The sequence below is a fragment of the Arachis hypogaea genome, chromosome 3 (genome assembly GCF_003086295.3).
Source record: "Arachis hypogaea cultivar Tifrunner chromosome 3, arahy.Tifrunner.gnm2.J5K5, whole genome shotgun sequence".
Classification (NCBI taxonomy): Eukaryota; Viridiplantae; Streptophyta; class Magnoliopsida; order Fabales; family Fabaceae; genus Arachis; species Arachis hypogaea.
In genome coordinates, this window is record NC_092038.1 from 139434281 (window position 1) to 139454987 (window position 20707).

The 20707-nt window shown below is 37.2% G+C and overlaps 4 protein-coding genes across 16 annotated transcripts; 3 read left to right on the forward strand and 1 right to left on the reverse strand.

Moving 5' to 3' along the window:
* The first annotated feature begins 183 nt into the window (after window positions 1–183).
* On the forward strand, window positions 184–2285 carry LOC140183658 (uncharacterized). Its single transcript, XM_072232124.1, has 3 exons — window positions 184–1467; window positions 1561–1568; window positions 1697–2285. Exons 1-3 carry the CDS (start codon window positions 184–186, stop codon window positions 2283–2285), a joined length of 1881 nt encoding a protein of 626 aa, XP_072088225.1.
* A 925-nt stretch (window positions 2286–3210) lies between these two features.
* Window positions 3211–10004, forward strand: LOC112734566 (small RNA 2'-O-methyltransferase). Of its 8 annotated transcripts, none has more exons than XM_025783931.3 (10): window positions 3211–3439; window positions 3943–4240; window positions 4930–5019; window positions 5672–6126; window positions 6197–6442; window positions 6923–7845; window positions 7929–8080; window positions 8157–8273; window positions 8986–9123; window positions 9331–10004. In XM_025783931.3, the coding sequence occupies exons 2-10, from the start codon at window positions 3968–3970 to the stop codon at window positions 9364–9366; spliced, it is 2430 nt and encodes an 809-aa protein (XP_025639716.1). In that variant the 5' UTR covers window positions 3211–3439; window positions 3943–3967; the 3' UTR covers window positions 9367–10004. The 8 variants fall into 8 exon arrangements, with proteins under 8 accessions (XP_025639716.1, XP_025639711.1, XP_025639713.1 ...); XM_025783926.3 differs by having other exon boundaries at window positions 9347–10004; XM_025783928.3 differs by having other exon boundaries at window positions 7932–8080; window positions 9347–10004.
* A 586-nt stretch (window positions 10005–10590) lies between these two features.
* On the forward strand, window positions 10591–14315 carry LOC112734568 (histidinol dehydrogenase, chloroplastic). Its single transcript, XM_025783941.3, has 13 exons — window positions 10591–11050; window positions 11130–11182; window positions 11276–11348; window positions 11473–11574; window positions 11913–12014; window positions 12107–12178; window positions 12257–12319; window positions 12466–12507; window positions 12774–12833; window positions 12974–13084; window positions 13195–13365; window positions 13544–13634; window positions 13848–14315. Exons 1-13 carry the CDS (start codon window positions 10958–10960, stop codon window positions 14126–14128), a joined length of 1314 nt encoding a protein of 437 aa, XP_025639726.1. The 5' UTR covers window positions 10591–10957; the 3' UTR covers window positions 14129–14315.
* Window positions 14316–14483: 168 nt separating this feature from the next.
* LOC112734567 (probable protein phosphatase 2C 39) lies at window positions 14484–20462 on the reverse strand. Of its 6 annotated transcripts, XM_025783937.3 has the most exons (8): window positions 16791–16911; window positions 16480–16545; window positions 16134–16181; window positions 15889–16050; window positions 15495–15743; window positions 15136–15409; window positions 14864–15018; window positions 14484–14786 (listed from the first exon to the last, which is right to left on the reverse strand). In XM_025783937.3, exons 1-8 carry the CDS (start codon window positions 16794–16796, stop codon window positions 14649–14651), a joined length of 1098 nt encoding a protein of 365 aa, XP_025639722.1. In that variant the 5' UTR covers window positions 16797–16911; the 3' UTR covers window positions 14484–14648. The 6 variants fall into 6 exon arrangements, with proteins under 6 accessions (XP_025639722.1, XP_072084859.1, XP_072084858.1 ...); XM_072228758.1 differs by lacking the exons at window positions 16480–16545; window positions 16791–16911 and adding an exon at window positions 20067–20443 and having other exon boundaries at window positions 15495–15740; XM_072228757.1 differs by lacking the exons at window positions 16480–16545; window positions 16791–16911 and adding an exon at window positions 20067–20428.
* Window positions 20463–20707: the final 245 nt, after the last annotated feature.

The window sequence follows — 20707 nt, forward strand, 5'->3', positions numbered from 1 at the left end:
TGAGTGACGGAGTGAGCGGGGGGGGGGGGGTTCACGAAGAGGGTGACACATAGTGAGGTAACCGGTAATGCCGGCGGTAGAATTAAGGGGGAGAGCGTCGGGGGGTTTGTATCTGGTGAGAAGGAGGAGGGTACTAGGGTTTCTAAGGAAAAACATGGCTTTCAAAAGGTTTCCTTTCGCGACATGGTGACTGGACAGAAGTCTCTGTCTCCTATGCTTTGGAATGAGGCTTTAGATGGAGAGAGGCTAGCCAAGGTGATCAAAGGGAACCACGGGGATTCGCATCCTCCTCGGGTCATCTTCTCAGAAGAAGGGCTGGCGGCGTTATCTGTACCATATAAGGAAGCGATCGTCGTCAAAGTCTTGGGCAAGCATATGAGTTACACAGCGATGGTGCATAAGTTGAGTATGGTGTGGAGATTGAAGGGTGGGTTTCAAGTTCTGGATGTAGGAAATGGTTATTTTCTGGTGAAGTTTGATGCTTTCGAAGATCGGGAGAGGGTATTACTTGGTGGTCCTTGGATGATATCTGGGTTCTATCTTGCTGTAAAGCCATGGTCACCTGAGTTCTATTCAGAGGAGGAGGTTTTTGGATCCACCATGGTATGGGTACGCTTTTACGGCTTAGGGATTCGTTACTACCATGAGAAGGCTATGTTGAGGATTGCCGCTGCGGTGGGAAAGCCAGTGAAAGTCGATGTAGCAACTAAGATGGCAGCAAGAGGGAAGTATGCGAGGGCTTGTGTGGAGATTGATTTAGGCGTTCCCATTACTCGTAGTGTTGAGGTGGATGGGAGGGTTTTGGATGTTGAATATGAAAGCCTTGAGTTGGTCTGCAATACGTGTGGTTGTTATGGGCATGTTGGCGTGGACTGTAAATTGATTAGTTCAATTTCGACGAACATTGATGAAACAGGGGTGAATGAAGACAAGGAACAAGATCATGAGAAGATGGATCAGGTACCATTTTCTTCTAATATTGAGAAGCCTTTTGTTTTTGGTAGTGCTACAATTGGGATAGAGAAGAATAAGGATAAGGAAGTGCATGTAATGGAAGGGGCACATGCAGGGGATACAACGTGGACCAAGGTGGAAAGAAAGGCAAAGGGCAAGAAGGTCTTTTTGGGTAGGCATGACCAGGATAAGTCCAAAAAAGTTTATGTGAATAAATCTTCTAATTATGTTGCTAAAGGAGAACCTGCTATGAAAGGCATCAATGGGGTTGAATCATCTTTACACATAAGTAAGTGCAATCAAGTGTTAAAACAAGCGAGGAACTTTAAATTAGCTTCGTCAGGTTTTACCTCTGGTCAAGGTGTGACGAGTGGCAAGCAAGGACCTGGTTCAGAATGGGTAGGGGCTTATTTGCAAGGTGCGGGGACTTCTAAAACGCTATTCAGAAGCAATTTAAAGAGATTAAGGCCTAATTCTCTTCAGAATTCTCCGGTTGAGAATGGGCACAGTGTGGTTACAGTGGAGACCCCACTCACTACCCTCAAATAATTTGAGGTGTGGGTCTCACTCCAAGTAATATTAATATGGATTGTGCAAATATTATAGCTTGGAATGTGAGAGGAGCTAGTAATAAGCTGGCTCGGGTGCATCTGAAACAATTGGTAAAGAATTTTTATCCGTACATTTTTATCATTTTAGAGACTCATTGTGCTTTCCAAAAGGTGGCTGTCTTTTGAAACAGATTAGGTTATACTCCTATTCATATTGAAGAAGCTCAGGGGCATAGTGGTGGTATTTGGGTGCTCTCTGCATGGCCTGGAGTATCTTGCAATGTCGTGGCAGCGAGTTCGCAAGTGGTGTGTGTTGAGTTTTCGAATGGCGGTTTCTCTTGGGTCTGTGCAGCAATTTATGCAAGTCCCGTTCCTAGCATAAGGGAAGAAGTTTGGAGGGTTTTGACAGATTTTTCCAGAAATTATTCAGGTCCTTTATTAGCTATTGGAGATTTTAATGAGATCCTTCTTTCATCTGAGGTTAAAGGTGGGAACTTTGTCTCTCGAAGGGCAGTGCGGTTTGGAGCTCTCCTAGATGAGTGTGGTTTGATTGATTTGGGAGCTCATGGATCCTTGTACACTTGGTTCAGACATATGCAGGGTAATCGGTTCATCTCAAAGAGGCTGGATAGGGCTGTGGCTACTGATACTTGGTGTTTTCGTTTTCCGGAAAGCTATGTGGAGAATTTGGCGAGGATGCATTCTGACCACTGTCCCATTATGGTGCGATGTCAAGGTAATGATAGATCAATGAAGGTTGTTCCAAATTTGCAGCTATAATATGGTCAATTTGGCAAGACAGAAATATGGGTAATTTTCAGGGAGTTTTCGGATCTGCTGGGTCAATTGCATACAAGGCTCGCAGGTGCATGGTGGATTTTGAATATACAACTCAGAATCGAGTGTGTTGCATCCAGGGATTAAAACCTCTATCTTGGTCTCCGCCAGAACCTGGTGCTTGGAAGTTAAATTGTGATGGGAGTGTGAACTTGGGGGATAATTGTGCTGGTTTTGGGTGGGTAATTCGCGATAGCTCCAGTCAATGGGTAATGGGATGCTCAGAAAATTCCTTTGGATCTAGTGTCATCAAGATGGAGTTGTGGAGTATATGGAAAGGTTTGGCTTGGGCTTGGGAGGCGGGTCTTAAGCTTGTTGTCTGTGAGACAGATTGCGCAGCAGCTTTTGAGCTAGTGACTGGTTGGCAAGTTCCACTTTGGCATCTTGAAAAAGAAGTAATACAACTGATCTTTGACTTGAAGTTAAGAAGAGATTGGGATATTCGTTTTGAGCTTATTCCGAGAGAAGCTAATGTCGTGGCAGATCGGTTGGCAAAGATGAGATCTGGAGGTAGCGAAACTGATGAGGTTCACCTTTGGCACCAGCCACCAGAGGTGGTTTGTCCTTTCTTACTGTGATGAACCTGATTTCTTTTCTTTTTCTTTTCTACTTTTTTGTTTTTTCTCTTGGTTGTTCACCAAAAAAAAAATTTTTTTTATCAAAAAAAATTTAATTAAATTATTTATTCAAACTGAATTTAACGTAAAATAATTCAGAGGAGAGTTCTGCCCTGGAATTTAGTGGAAGCCCCAACCCTTTTTTTTAACTTTTTTTTTGTAAGGCTTATATTTAAATAAAAAAATACTAAAAAAGAAAAAGAAAAAAAAAAAAAAAGAAAGAAAGAGAAAGACTGAAAGACCTGTGTGACTGTGAACTTAGCGAAGAAGTTAATAAGGTTGAAAGGGGCATGACCTTTGAGGTGAAGGATATTTTTAACCTCCAAAACCCGCTCTAAAACCTTTGCGTTCTTAGTTCTTGCATTGCACTTGCTATTACATTCAGAATCACAATTTCATTCGCTACATTCTCTTGCAATTTCTTTCGCGAAACCAATTTCCCCCGTTTTCACTTCTCTCACCTCAAGCCTCTCAACGAAGGTTTGTTTCATACTCTCACTCTCTTTCACTTAATCTGTCTTTCGCTATAATCCTCTCTCTATGTATTCATGATTCTTTTTTACCATCATCATCATCATCATCATCATCATCATTCTTTCGGAAATAGCTAATTCCCGGTGCTAGAATGCGTTTCCGCAATTCGCGCCTGCAAAACCACGCTTTATCATTCTTATTATTTTCTTGATCATACTGGTAAATGAGGGTTTGATTTTCTTTTTTCTTCTTCTAATTCTGGAGGTTGTTATAATCTATTGCGTTCTACTCATGCTTCACTTCAACATTTTACTCACCTTCCAAGAAAATGGGAAAAGGAATGCGTAGTTGTCATTTGTTATGTACAATCCGGATTTTGTGCCAGTAGCAACTTTAGAAGTAGTTAACTGTTGATTTTCGATGTTGAATACTTGAATTTCGAGTATGTAGAATAAAGACTAGTTCTTGGCTGATCAAATATATATATTTTTTAATATTTGGTTTTCAAGGATAGAGGATGCCCTGATCTTTTTCATGGAGACCAAAGAACTTACTGGTGTTGCACCGAAGAAGGCAATTGTTACGCCTAAAACTATAATACACCAAAAATTTGGCACTAAGGCTTGCTACACTATAGAGGAAGTTAAGGAGTCTGATGAAAATGATTGTCCTGGATTAAGTATACCACAGAAAAGACCCTGCGTTTATCGTTGCTCCTTGCAACTTCCAGAACTTCTTGTGGTGTCAGGGATCTTTAAGAAAAAGAAGGATGCAGAGCAATCTGCAGCAGAGTTGGCCATACAGAAGGTATCACTTAGTTCCAGTTAGTGTGCAAAATATAGAATTTCAATAAATAATTGTGCTTTTCTCATTTTTAAGTTAGATTTGTCTTGCTTCTATCTTCTTTATAAGCTGGGAGGAAGATGTACCCCCCCCCCTCCCCCAAAATTCCTTTTTTTCCCTCCCTCTCTCTCTCTCTCTCTCTCTCTCACACACACACACACATACACACACACACACACACACACACAGAAAATTTGGAAATGTCAATGCCAAACACTCTTGAGATCGTTTTTGCCTTTTTAGGATTGTAGTAAGATGTTATGATGCTATAATAGACATTTTCTAACTGTGTGTTTATCTATATTCTTCTCGATTTGTCATGTCCAGGTGCCAGGTGGTTTAAACTAGAATGTTATTTGTAAGAATTTTGATAGATGAGTGTCTTTAACTGGACCCTGGAATATTTCTTTCATTATTTTTGACAATGTATTGTAATAGAGATTTAGAGGTATTATCATTGTTTCTTTCATATGATATTCTCTTGAAAATACTATGGATAGGACATGAATGATTTCCTAATACTTATTTTGAAGCTACAATTTATTTGAATCTATTCTTTGTATTGAGCTAGTATCGGCTATTTTATTCTTTTACCTTTGTACTGAAGGATTGTGGCAGTTTAACTTTCACAACTGTCAATTGCTCTACTGCAGCTTGGCATCCGTGTTGATACCGATGACCCCACTCCAGAAGAAGCATGGGACAGCATTGTTGCTCGAATTAACTATTTGTTTTCGGAAAATGTAGGTAATCTATTTGAATTTTGAGCATTTTTAAGCATGAATTCATGCTCATACCTACTTTTAATTATGAAAAATAATTATGGTCATCACTGTGGTCACTTCAGTTTTTTGCATTGAATTACTTTTGGTTTATTTAGTTGCATTTTTTTAACAGCCAATTGATCAACCTTATTTATTTGTTTATTATTTTATTAATTTCTTTTTGTTTTTTTCATTTAGAGGTTCTAATTTCTTGAGAATTCAAGTTATTGAATATTTACGTTTATTGTAGTGAACTGTGAAGAATTTTGTATGCTATTTCTATATGTATTCATTGCCCTCTATCCGTATAAAGCTTAAGACCTTGAAATTTTAAAATGTAAAATGGATGGTGAAATAGAACGTTCTTTTCTTACATCCTTTCCTTACCAAATTGCTTATTTCAAGTAAAAAAATCTTTTAGGATGGATCTTATCTCCAAAAGTTTTTGTAATTGTCTATTCTTTAATTTCTACTTTATTTATGGCCAATTTTGTCTCATCGCTTGGTTAACTTTTGGTAAGATTTTTACAATTATTTTGGTTGGCCATCATGATGAAAATTAGACAAAAGAAACTATCAGCGATTTTCATTTCATTCTGACGCCCTTCTTTGTCATCTGACACTTATACAGTTTCTTTCATCTCTCCACCCGCTCAGTGGTCACATGGGAGCAATTTTACAGAGGAAAGGTGATCTTTGTGGATCACTTCCTGTTTCTGTCCTTGCTGTCTATGATGCAAAGCTTGGTAGCTTGTGTAAATATATTGATCCTGAGGTGGAGTCGAATCCATTTTTGGTTATGTCATACATAATCAAGGCCACTACAAAGTTATCTGGATTTATTGCTACTGCTGAACAACATCCCTGGATTAGAAAGCAAAGTCCATATCCTGAAGATATTGTAGATTCATTATTGAAACAAGACGGTTTGCAAGAACCCATTCAGGTTGCTGCTGTACGCATTCCTAGTTCAGAGGAAAAATCTGTTGAAGCAGTGACTCTTCATATTTCCTCAAAAGAGTACTATCTTAATATAATTGCAAATGAACTTGGTCTTGAAGATGCCTCCAATGTTTTGATTTCAAGGTGAAATGTAATTGAAAGGTGCATATCATAATTTAGATGGTTGCTTTCTAATATATTATTGACTTGACAGGAATTTGGGTAAAGCTTCTTCCGAGACAAGGCTGTTCTTTGCTGCTCCAAAATCTTATATACTGGATCCATCTTCTAAATTGCCAAATGGAAAAGATGGCCTTCATCTTGATGGACCTTCAAATTTAAGGGCAAGTTACTTGTCTGGTCATGATATAGCTGGTGATGCAATATTAGCATCTATTGGATATACGTGGAAATGTAGAGATCTTTTCTATGAAGATGTAGCAGTTCAGTCATATTACAGGTCTCTTTAAATTCACATCATTTAGTGAATTGTTTAACTGAAGTGCCTGAAGTAATTTTTTTCCCCTTCTTCTCCTCCAACCCCCCCCCCCCCTCTTTTTCTCATCCGAGTGCAGTGAAATTCTTTTTCCTTTGTATGTCTTTATCACATATCTTATAACTTGAAACTATATCCATAAGGATTTCTACATATCCTAGCATAATGCTTAAAATGCCTATAATTGTGTCTACCTTTATATGCATTCCCACAAACTTAGTGCACATCATTCTGTCTAATTAATATAGGCTCTAGGTGGCCAGTTTATTTTCTTGTTTCCGATTCAGGGTTAACATGTGGACAATGGCGATAACCATTTTGTTTCCCTTTTGTTGGTCACATGAAATCTGTGTCAATTTTTTGTTTGATAAATATCCTTTGTCATGTTTCTTGTACAAGTTTACCCAAGCTTGCATCGATTAATGATTCCTCGATTATATACAGGATGCTTATAGGAAAGACCCCAGGTGGGATTTATAAACTATCCAGAGAGGCTTTGCTCGCATCAGAGTTACCTTCAAGGTTCACCACAAGAGCAAATTGGAGGGGTTCGTTTCCCAGGGATATACTTTGTAATTTTTGCCGTCAGCACCGTCTATCTGAACCTCTATTCTCCATTATAAGCCATGCTTCAAAAGAACCAACTGAATCGTGTGGATCAAATTTGAAAGTTGCAGACCTGGGCAGAGATGTGATTGGATGTGTCAATGGGGCCCCTACAACTTCAAGACCAATGCAATCAGATACAGAGATGTTTCAGTGTGAAGTAAAATTACTTTCTAGGTGTGAGAATTTGATAATTAAGTGTTTCCCAAAGGATTGTTTTAAAAAGCAGAATGATGCCATTCAGAATGCTTCATTGAAACTTCTAGTGTGGCTGAACAATAATTTTAATAATACAGTTGTTCCATTTGAACCACTTTATGAGACTGCTGACATCTTCGGCATCCAGATTTTTTCTGAGAACTTTTTCAGAGAGATTTCACACTATCATTCAATTCAAAATTGTCAGCAGCTTAATCAATCACTGGGTATAAATTCATCATGTACCACGCCAGTAAAAGGAGTGTGCTTGTTAAAGATTGAAGGTCCAGACTCTGGTGTCTGTCCATGCAATGGATCTTTATCTTGTATAAGTTACTCAGTTTCTTTGGTTGTGGAGGGTGAGAATATTAAAAAAGTTATTGAAGTCACAAACAACTTTGAGTTTGAGGTGGGAGTCGGTGCTGTAATTTCCTATGTGGAGGAGGTTGTGATGCAAATGTCTGTTGGTCAGTCTGCTTACTTCACTACAAGCATATTCACTTCTGATTTGATTTTTGCTTCAGCAAGTGATTCAGTCGAAATGCAGTCCTTGTTATCTTCTAGTGAGTTACTTTCTCTTGTGAATCATGTTTGTTGAATGTTGATCAGCTTGTAATAAATTTCTGCTGATATTCTTGTTTATCAGAAGGCTGCTGCTTAGAATATGAAATAAATTTGACCAAGGTAGCAGAGCCTTTGGAGGAAAGGATGGAACAGGCTCTTTTTAACCCTTCACTTTCAAAGCAACGGGTGGAATTTGCAGTTCGACACATTATAGAATCCCATGCTACTACTTTGGTAAGGAAAATCTTGTCTGCACTGTTTTCTTATGTTAACCTGAGTTGTTAATTTGACGTTCAAGGGGACATTGCAGATTGATTTTGGATGTGGATCTGGAAGCTTGTTGGAAGCATTGTTGAAGTATCAAACTTCTTTGGAGAAAATTGTCGGTGTTGATATTTCACCGAAGGGTCTGACCCGTGCTGCAAAGGTCACAAGCAATTTCATATATCAAACTTATTTTTGTGTAGAGTACCTGGGTTTTTTTCTTATTTCTATGTACAAGAAAGAAATGGTTTTTTTTTTTTTGTCATTTTTAAAAGTTATGGTACCATGAGACTTGTCTGCACATGATCACATATCCTGAAGTGAGAAAATATATGTTGTTCACATTTCTTCACCTATCCTATGTTCATATTTGTTCTTGTAACTTTTTTTCAGAATAGAGAATATATTATCATTTTCATCATTTTTAGAGAACTATTACCAACTATATGTTGGTCCAAATGGAAAGGGCTTGGTTTCGTTAAGCATGAGTTTTTGGTTCCCATATGGAAATTTATGTGTATGGAAGGGGAGGGGAGTTCTTGCTTAGATGTGTTTCTCATCTGATGCCTAATGGATGAGGCGATACCCTAGGATTTTTTATTTTTCTCTTTTGAATAGAAACAACCAGATGCTCCTTTTTTGTAGATGGAAATATTTTAATATTGGAGGGTGATGTTTTTGGCATAAAGTTGTTGACTTCGTCTTCTGTCCAGTATGGAAATATTGTTTATGCAATTGAATTTTACGTTGGATGCTAAGTTAATCAATATGATCTTGAAGGGTATTCTGTGTAAAGCAAAATAGAATTAGGATTTTGTCTGTGTATAATGTGAATTCTATTAGTAAAACACTGTTTGGATTTTGTGTGTCTGCAGGTACTTCATTCGAAGTTGGTCACAAACTCAGACAGTGGTGTGCAGTTGACAAGTATCAAATCATTAATTCTCTATGAAGGTTCAATTACAAAATTTGGTTCCAGGTTGCAAGGATTTGATATTGGCACTTGTTTGGAGGTACTTGGTCTGCTATAGCTATATTCCACTATTGCCGACTTCATGTTTTTTATTTGGGTATATGTAAGGTCTGTCTTGTTACAGAAGGGGAGTCCTAGTTCAAGTTCTATAGAATAGGTTTTTAGTGTATACTACTCGAAGCTTTTTATATATTTTTTGTCTTGCCCTTAGCTGCGCCAGATTATTTGCTCATGCAGCATTATTCAGATTATTCTCTATGTAGGTGATAGAGCATATGGATGAAGATGAAGCATGCCTATTCGGGGATGTGGCATTGAGTTTTTTTTGTCCAAGGATTCTCATTGTTTCTACGCCAAATTATGAGTACAATGTGGTGCTCCAGAGATCCAATCTGGCAGCCCAAGAGCAATATGAGGAATCGGGTGAGAAAACCCTGTTACAATCATGTAAATTTCGCAACCATGACCACAAATTTGAGTGGACCAGAGAACAGTTCCAAAAATGGGCATCCGGCTTGGCTGCACAGCACAACTACAATGTGGAGATTAGTGGAGTTGGTGGTTCTGCTGATATTGAACCTGGTTTTGCGTCCCAAATTGCAGTCTTTAAAAGAGAATGGAGTCTTGAAGATGGCTTGCTCAAGGATGCTGATATGGATCACCATTATAATAAAATATGGGAATGGGTATGCCATAGGAAGAACAAATAATTGTTTAGACTGAATTGTACAGTTCTTTTAGGTACTCAAGAATCCTGTTTTAGTGAAGTAGAGAAACAACAGAATGATTTTTGGAGAAGGGCAGGGCGGTTAAGAGCTTTTAAAGAAGGGCAGATTTTATTGGATCATTTCTACAATTCCTTTATGAGATATTCTTGGGAAATGAATATAATAAAAGGTTACCCTGCTAGATTTAAGGAAATTTAAGGCTGACAATACTAGAATTGAAGGAAAAGACATGCCACTTAATCATGATTAAATCTGATTTAGACAATGACTCGGGCTATGATTATTTTTCTTTTACTTAGCGATAAAAGCAATTAAAAATACTAGAGTTTGTATTGTTTGTACATTGTATATCTCGACTGTAATATTAAGCCGTTCAAATTCATAATCAAATTCTAATTATGATATATACATAGTCAAGTAAATATAAATTTGAATATAATATGAATCTCGTCTTTGCACCATCAGACCATCCTTCAAAATGACTGAAACAAACTTATCGATTTCATGATAAATATGCTTTTTATAAATACATAAATAAATAAATCTCAAATGAATGAATAAATATGAATTTGAAGAAAAATAAATGAGTAGTATATTTCACTAAATAGTAAATTCTAAACATGATACTAGTTGTGAGATCTCTTCTGAACAAAAATGAGCAATCATAGTATTTAGCTTGAGGCTAGCCCAATAATTCAAGTCACCAAGTGAAATTTTTTTTTTTTTTGGTATTTCCAAGTGAAATCTTTTACCTACCAAACTTCTGTTCTGTACTTCTAAGCTCTAACTCTTTTTCTCGTTTTGTACTGCTTTTTTTTTTCAGTTTTTGGCCCAACGTGGTTTCTAGTTTAATTTTGGTGAGCCCACAACCACATCTGGGCCAACGCGGCGGCGACGGCGCGTGACAAAACAACACCACACTAACCGTAGAAGAAGAAAACCTCTCTCTAACCGTTCTTCATTCCATTGCACTCACAGCGTTCGTGTTAGAAGATACTATTAAGTATTAACTAACAAGTAACAACAGTCAAGCGCTTCTCTTTAATTATCGGAGGAGTACACGTATCCGTATCCGTATCCGTATCCGTATTCCATTTCCACGTCGTTGACCAGTACAGCAGTAGCTGCAACTGTATTTAGGTGAAGATGAAGTCGTATAGGTTGTCGGAGCTGAGTGATTCTGAGCTTCAAGGTCTCAAAGCTCGCCCTCGTATCGATTTCTCTTCCGTTTTCTCTGTGGTCAGTGTTCTCTCTTCAATCCTCCCCTGTTCTTCAGTGCATCCTTATTTTCACATTCTCGCGCTTTGCAAATTCGCAGGTAAACCCCATTGTTGATGACGTTCGCACAAGAGGCGATGCTGCTGTTAAAGAGTTTGTGCTTCTCTATTTTTATTTGTTTTTTTTATGGCTTAAGATTTTAGTCATGATGCATCAAAACTTGAACCTTTTGTTTTTTCCGGGTAGGTATACTTTGAAATTTGAGAAGGCTAAATTGGATAAGGTAGTTGAAATTGTGTCGGAGCTGCCTGATCCAGTGGTAGGTTTTCTTTGTTTATTTCTCTTGAATTGAAATTGAAATTCTGCAACTAATTTTCTGGTTTGAGTGATTAAGAGTCAGCTTTTTCTGTTGTTTAACTTCATGTGGTTCTATGGGAGTACAGCTTGATGGAGCTGTTAAGGAAGCTTTTGATGTGGCCTACAACAATATATATGCATTCCATGCTGCTCAGAAGACACCTGAGAGAATTGTTGAGAACATGAAAGTATGTATGCCATTCCAATTCTTATTCTTACTTTGGATCATCCATGTTTTATTAAGTCAATTTTTTTAAACAGTTGAAAATAAATTATTTAAAGATATGTTAAGTGGTGTCCTTTTTTTAGAAAAGGCTAGATATTCCTAGAAAGATTAAATACAGAATACAAAATACGTGGAAGATTTATTTTGGTTCTAGTCAGATGTGCATAACTGCCCCTGATTTTTGGATTTTCACCATTATGTTTGTGCCAAGTCCTTTGATTTTGTAATTATGCTTATGTGTTTGTTCATTCTTGGGGTGTTACACCAATATTTTTGTTTTGAGTCTTCTGAAAATACCAGGGAGTTCAATGCAAGCGAGTTGCAAGAAGTATTAATTCTGTGGGTCTTTATGTTCCAGGAGGAACTGCTGTATTACCATCAACAGCTTTGATGCTTTCTGTTGTAAGTGAATAGTTATTTCATTAGTTCTTGATATCATGTCCTATCCTATAACCGCATCATCATCGTTGATGTTTAATTGTTTTTGCTATCAGCCTGCACATATTGCTGGATGTAAAACTATTGTTCTTGCAACTCCTCCATCTCAGGATGGCACTATATGCAAGGTACTTTTCCATATTGTACAAGAAGTATAATTGTGTGGTTAGTTTTTTTTTTTAATATTTTAGAAATATTTTTTGCAGGAGGTACTGTATTGCGCAAAGAAAGCTGGGGTAACTCATATCCTCAAAGCTGGAGGAGCTCAGGTTTGAAAGATGATAACATAACCGCTTTTGTGTCTGCCTGTCTGGTTATGTGATTCTAGTCTAATCATTTAGCTGTTTGTATATGCGTTTATATTATAATTTCTTTAATGAAGCAATCATAAATATGACATTCGTCTTCATTACAGGCTATAGCTGCCATGGCTTGGGGAACTGAAACTTGTCCCAAGGTGGATTTTCTAAGTGTTGTTTGTTTCATTAGATTTTCTATTCAGATTATTGTTTGTAGTTATTGGACTGAGCTTTGCTTCTTTCAATTAATATTACTCATGTTATCCTATGTGCAATTGATTCATCTATTGCCTCTATCGTAATCTATATCAGCCTTTCAAAAATAAATAAATAAACAAATAAACAAACCTATATCAGTGCAAGTTCATTATTACTTATTAGATATGACAAATTTTATTATGAATTTGTGACAACGCTTTTGCAGGTTGAGAAAATTTTTGGCCCTGGAAATCAATACGTCACAGCTGCAAAAATGATACTTCAAGTAACGAATCAATTTGTTTATGCATTGCATTTCAAGCAACATATTGTAGTAACGAATCAATTTGTATATGCATTGCATTTCAAGCAACATATTGTAGTATCTCCCGCTGTGTTACTATTTAATCATAAAATCTTCTGCAGAACAGTGAAGCCATGGTTGCAATTGACATGCCAGCTGGTCCATCAGAAGTTTTGGTCATTGCGGATAAGCATGCGATTCCTCGTCATGTAGCTGCTGATCTACTTTCCCAGGTTTGATGAGTTTTAAAATGATTCTACTTGCATAATTGCATTTAGAAAATGTTTACATTCATAGCAGTGAATAACTACTATTATTTCAATATGGCACTTAAAATTTTCAGGCTGAACATGGCCCTGATAGTCAAGTAGTTCTTGTGATTGCTGGTGAAGGTGTGAATGTGAACGGCGTAGAGGAAGAACTCAACAAGCAGTGCCGGAGTCTTCCAAGAGGAGAGTTTGCTGCTAAAGCCCTCACCCACAGTTTTATAGTTTATGCACGTGATGTGCTCGAGGTCATGATCATATCTTTCTTTGTACCAAATGCCGTTAATTCTTTTTCTCAGGAAGTTACTTTTTTTTCCCACCGAATTCCTAGTTTCCTGAAGCTAATCATGTCTCAATTCATCAACATCATAACATCTACATTGGGGTTTCCAAACTAAAAGTTGTTTTTTCATCTCCACTCTCCAGTCAATAAATTTCTCAAACCTATATGCACCAGAACATCTAATTGTCAATGTGGAGGATGCAGAGAAGTGGGAGGGTTTTATTGAGAATGCAGGTATGACTTTTGTAGCTTGGCATATTCACTTTTTACCTATAAAAATCTTGTGTGTACTTAAACTGAAACTGGATGCAAACACTTTTAAAAGAAAAATAAAACTTGCTAAGACCCAATTCAGACAAACCAAAAGCAGATACATTGTTGCCGTTTTCTTGAACTTTGATGTATGATGACAATTTTACATTTCTAACGATTGTCTCTACACTACAGGTTCTGTCTTCTTAGGGCCGTGGTCACCAGAGAGTGTTGGTGACTATGCAAGCGGGACAAACCATGTGCTTCCTACTTATGGATATGCAAGGATGTACGGTGGTGTTTCATTGGATTCTTTCCTCAAGTACATTACAGTGCAATCTCTAACAGAGGAAGGCTTGAGAAAACTTGGGCCTTATGTGGCAACCATGGCTGAAGTTGAAGGTCTGGATGCTCACAAGCGAGCAGTTACCCTAAGGCTTGAAGACATAGAAGCAAGGTTTCAAGTTTCAACTTGAGGTGATACCTCAATTTGTTACACACGATATATGTTATGTAAGTCTACACCTAACTTTTTGATCACTCATGGCTAAGTAGTTGCCATTTTGATGTAGTAATTTGAATTGTTTTCATCAGCATTTGTTTTCTTGTTTAAGTCCAATGTAACAATATAATTGTTTTTCATGAACATTTGTTTTCTTTTTCTTTTCCTTTTTATTTTTTTATTTTTTAGAGCCAATATCATGGTCTGATCTTCATATAATTAACTCTGCATAACGTTAAAGCACTGGTGTTGGTTGTTGCTAGCTGTGACATAGTTGACTTCACTACTTAAGTGCTGGTCTTTTTCCTCTCTTATTGTCTAGATAAACATGAAAATTAACCAGCAGCTATTATATTACTTAATCAAAAACCAGAAGTTCAAGTAAAATGTAAGGAAAAATGCTGAAAGTCGAACTTAGATTCTTATTTGGGTGGAAAAATGGGGACCCATCTGAATCTACTATTCTACTTTGTCTACTGCTGTCATCATCTCAACTAGAACGTAACAACTATGCATGAAATATCATCACAGCTCCCTAGAGACTTGGCTTCTTTAACCAACTTCTTAGCTGCTTTCTTAGCATCATCAACATCATCTTTGATACAGTCACAAGCATCCTGATTTGTCATCACCTGCATCAGAGGAAAGGATACTTTATGCATTCTCTTCCCCATCATAAATCTCAGTAGTTATAAGAATTCACTCATACCTTCCACAAACCATCACTTGCCAAAATGATGAAGTCAGTGTCATCATCAATCTTCCGAATCATCACATCTGGCTCAGCAGTAATGTGCTCCTTCAGTTTTCCATCTCCAAATGCTCTTGTCATTGCTAATTGGCCATCTACTCTTGGAATAGATCCTAATTCCATCATATACTTTAGTAATTCAATAGTGGAACTTGTAGAGGAAAATAATGTTGCGTTAAATTAGGTTTGATGCTAATAACAAATATGTTATGTTGCAATCGAGACATTACCTGGTCTTGTGAACACACAGCCCCCTCTGGTTTCAACAAGATCTTTCTCCTTATCTGGTTCGTGATCCACAGTGATTGGTTTTGCAATACCATTTTTGCATGATATCGCTCGAGAATCGCCGACATTGGCTACAAGCAGCTTCACTCCATCAATTAGTATTGCTGCAACCACTGTTGATCCTCCCCGCGAATCAGCTATATTCTCTAAGATCTCATCGTTTGTAGCCTTGCACACTTTCTTAACTGCATGCACTGGTTTCTTCCAGAAACTAGGCTAACCATGCATGATCAACGAATCAAATATTAGGGAGATAATGGTTTTGATTAAAATTAAATATACCCATGATTAAGGGATATACCTCATTCAGTATGTTTTCAAATAGATGGCTTTGCAAGTATTTGGCAACATCATGACCTGAATGACCATCAAATATTGCATACAAACCCAAGTCATAACCATTGAGCTTCTTGTGTTGAGCAAAAATGTAGTCCTCCATTCCGTGGTTCAACTTTCCTTCGGTCAAGTGATATCCATGGCTGAAATGTCGAGCAGAAAGCTTGCTGTTTTCATCTCCATCTTTTATGAGTAGACCTTCATGAAGTCCCTGCTATAACAAGAATCAAAAGATTGTCATAGAAACTACACTACAAGTCTCACGAAGTTTACTTTGTCAAAATTTTGATCTCTTGGCAAGAAAAGAGCACAAATCAATGACAATATTTCCCTGGAGAAGAATTCAAGGACATGAATACCTCTGCAGTTTCCCCATCATCTCCTAGTAAGTACTCTGCTTCCTCTCCATGATCATCATTTGCATCCTCATCTGCCTCTGGTTTTATTTCATCAGTATTGTCTTCAACATCATCGTCATCTTCATCCTCACCATATTTTTCTTCTATGAAGTCATCTTGCTGCTGTAAAATGCAAGAATTTGCTTGGTGAGAGGAAGGTGCACTATATACACATACCAATAATGAGAGTGAGTGAGAGAGACAACCTTTCTCTCTCTTTCAACGGAGTCAACATGGCTTGCCATCCTTGATTTCTGATATAACGAAGAATAAATTAAACAGTTAATCCATATACACTTATGATTAAAAGTAGAAAATTATTCAGCAATAGTGTGACAATCAGACGTGTAAAAGAGAAAACAGCAGCTGATAAATTAGAAGAACTCAAAAGCTGGATTTTGGATGGAAGAGTTCTACTCTTGGCATTGAAGTAAACTCACCCAGATGAACTCCCATTTCCATGGGGGATACACATACCTAGCTTCACACAATTATGGGTGCACTTGTTATGCCTAAGGGCACACAGAAGTTGCATGCTTATATTATATATACCTTGAAAGCAGCAGCATTCCCTTCCGTTATCAATGTAGACTTTCTTTTCTGCAAGTTAGATTGGGCCTGATAACAAATTTACGTTTGAAATGAGAAATACTCAAACTGAATATGAGAATGTAAACATCATCATATGTCTGGAGTATCCAAGATCCTTCACAAGGTCATCACTACTATGTACTCTTTCTGTTTCATCATCCATGTACCAGAGATCATTTACCCTCGTATGCATAAGAAGATCTTATATTCTACCAATTGTTCTCTATTATATTCATGCAACATTGTAGCCACTTATGGTCAAAGCACCATACCTGCATTTGTTTTGATGGGAGACTTTCTCTTAGCTGAGTTCAGAACTTGTTCATCAAATGATGACACGATTTGAACTTGAGAAATAATGGTGATAACGTTATTTATGTGCATAGTAAAGTGCAGGATGAGTAAAAAAGAACTATTATTATTTTATATTCTTTTAAATGTGTCTGGAGTCTGGACATGAATGCACGTGTTTGACAAATACACGAGATAGTGTCCTTCACCGCTTGTGTTAGATTTTGCAAACTTAACAAGTGGTAGCCATTTTGATACATGCACTTAACTGGCCATGTTCACGAGACAAGAGTCAAGTTACTTTACCTCCAAGAATAATCTTTCTAATATGAAAAATAAAAGTTGATGAGAAAACAAGATTATCCAACTCAAAGTTAGGAAATACAATTATTGATATCAGCACATGGATCCCTGCTGTTTTAACTTTTAAGCAAATATTTATCTATGCTCAAGTTTTATTCAATTGTTCTTCTTCCTCGGATTGCTAACAACCCACATTGCTGCAGCCACTTTGTATCAGAAATCCTTATCTAAATATTAACAATAATGTATATCCTGTGGTTGTATATTCATTGAAATTTTGTTCAATTAACATTGTAAAATAACAAAGTTTTAGATAGGCTTCCAGTGTGGCAGTGTCTTTTTTTTATCAATTGCCAGCGCCAGCCTTATCAAATTGTTTTCATAACAAAACTTTCGGTGAATACAAAAAAGATAAAGAAATTGAAATATAATATTAAAAGAAATACTTGAGTAGGCATATCATACTCCTACAGGAAACATAGATCTGTATTTGAAGTTGGAGGAAAATGTGAGCAATTACAAACTTCAAATGCTCTACCACCTCAACAATCTCTGATTGTGCTTGCACCAAGTTATCAGATAGTGGTCTTAAACGCTTTCAAGCTTGCATGTTCACAAAAAGAGGACAAAGAAGTTAATAAATGCAAGCATATATATATAATAAAATAAAATAGTACTAGTGAAAATGTACTTACTTCAATATTTGGGATATGAGATATTTTACACCAATCAGGTCCTATATCTCTTTTGCATCTCTCAACTAGCTGAGGGCATCCAAATATCTTCAAGTTCTGAAGGTTATGAACATTATCCATATTATGTGGTAGTGTTAATTTTGGACAATCAGCAATTAGAAGGGTTTCAAGTGATGTCAGAACTGGGAACCATTCTGGAAATGCTGTTAAGCTCTGACACTGTGAAAGGCCCAGATATCTGAGAGTCTTAGAACATCTTCTTAGCCAATTAGGTAATGCTAACAATTCTGGTAGTTGGTTGATTGAGAATTGTTCAAGTTTCAAGGAATAGTCGTCATCAATTTCTTGTTCAGCTTCATCTCCAAAATGAGTCACCTCAAGACAAGCCTCAATACTAAGCCTTTTCAAAGCAGTTAAGTGTCTCAAATCATGTGGAAGGAATGTTAAGTTTTCACAATTCCACAAAATCAATATTTGCAAAGAACTGAAGGTCTTAAAACCTATACAAGACAAATCATTCATTTGTGTGGTGATCCACAAAATCCTGAGGCTCACAAGATACCTCAAGTTTTTTGGAATGTATTTAAGTGCTACACATCTACACAGATTAAGAACTTCCAAGTTCTGCAGCTTGCAAATGGAATCTGGGAGTTTTTCCATCCTTTGGCAATAGCTCAGATTAAGATACCTCAAATGCTTCATCTTGTTGAAACAATCAGGCAAGAACTGAAAATTTGAACATTGTAAATTCAACACCCTGAGGTACCTGAATTCCTTAAAAACCCATCTAAGAAATGGTTCAGTGATTGCACTTGCACTTTCACTTGCATGCCAGAATCCAATGGTTTGGACCTTACTCAACCTTTTATTACCAAAATTAGGTACTCCTTCTCTACTATCAGAAAATGATAAATGCTGCACATTTTCTCTCACATTGGTTGAATTAAACTTTACTGCAGCCCTTTCATTTTGCATAGTAGACACAGCAAGGTCATTAATAAGATCATGCATCTTAAAATAAGATATTCCTAGATGCTTAAGTTCTTCAAAAATAAGTCCATCAACAACTACTTGATCTTCAGGAACACCTTCAAAGAAAGATTTTGAAACTAGCTCTTGAATATAGAACTCTCCAAGATCCTCTGCCTCTTCATCTTCGTCGTTGGTTTGTAGCAGTCCATGTGCCATCCAAAATGATATCAACTCCAAATTGCTATATTCATAACCCTTCGGAAAAACTGAACAATAGGAGAAACACCTTTTCAATTCAGATGGCAAGTGGTTATAGCTCAGTTTCAATGCAGCCAAAATCCCATCATTTTGTTGGTCCATTTTCCAAATTTCACTATCTCTAGTTTTCTTCCACACACTTTCTCGATTTTCTGAGTGAAGCATGCACCCTAAACTCACCACTGCCAGGGGCAACCCTTTGCACTTTCTAACAATCTCTTTCCCAATTTCCACAAGCCTCGGGTGCTTGTTTTCCTCTCCTGCCGGAAATGCACACCTGAGAAATAGCTTTAGACAATCTTCATCAGGAAGATATAGCAGGTTCTGTTTATAAGCTTTCCCCATGATCGAAGCAACCTTTTCGCTACGAGTTGTCACGATAATCTTGCTACCAATTCTGTTATTTTCATCATCGTGCATTCCTACTAACAGATTTCTCAGTTCGTCCCACCCTCTATAATCTTCATTCCAAACGTCGTCGAGAACAAGCAGAAACTTCTTCCCATCTAGTCCCTCGTGCAGCAAATTCTGTAACTGATCATAACTATAATTGTGATGGGCATCTATATCTATTCCATGCATAGCCTTAAGAATCTCCAATGCCAACCTCTTAACATCAAAATCATCAGAGACAAACACCCACATTCGTGGAAAGAAATTCTCGATCACCCTATCATCATTGTACACTAGTTGTGCAATTGTGGTCTTCCCCAAACCTCCAATTCCAACAATTGGAATAACATCAATAATCTCATTACCAGAATCTGATGATGGAACGGTCAATAAACCAATGATCTTCTCTTTCTCCTGATCTCTACCAATCACATGGGAAGGCCTAACATAAGATTTAGTCTCCCTCCAAGCCAACTTTGGAACATGAACATCACTACTACTTGCATGAATCTCCGAGAGACCAAGTTTCATCCTAAAAGAAGCCAATTCATCTATTTTTTTCTTAATTTCCTTGATCTTATGAGCCATCTGAATACGAAATGCAAGAGGGTTAGAGAGTGAGAAGAAGCGCTTTACCTTTCTTTTGAAGCTTCCTTGGCTCTTGACAATCTTGTTCCTGAGTGCTTCACACTCAATCTCATCCAAGATGTCACGAGCATCGAAGAAATGATCCCTGAGCTGCTGCAGCCACTCCATGATGCCGTTATTTTGTGTTTGCTTGTTCTCAGCATCCACAAGGAAAGCATTGATGATTCTGAGAGAGTTCTTGAGGGTGTCAATTTCATCTTTAAGACCCCATAACAGTGAAATCTCTTTGTAGGTAGCGGAATCTACCCTGTTCAAGATATTGGTCAGCAAACCAGAAACTAAGAGAAACATGTTCTCAAGAAAAGCAGTAAATGATGTTGAGAAGCAGCAGCATATAACCAGTGGAGGAAACTGAAGGAGTAGAATAAAAACTTAAAACTCAACTCAACAACACCACTACGCAATGTCACATGCTGAAGCACCACGTGGCAACCAAGTGGGGCAAAAAAAATAATAATGAAGGAATCTATAAAGACCTTATTTATTTTGTGTCTTAAAAACACATCTTAAAATTATAAAATAAATTTTGTTATTAAAATGTTAACTAAATCCATTTATAAATACCTAACATAAATAATGAATTTAATTTTGATATATAATGTAAAATAACTTATTACTACATATATAAG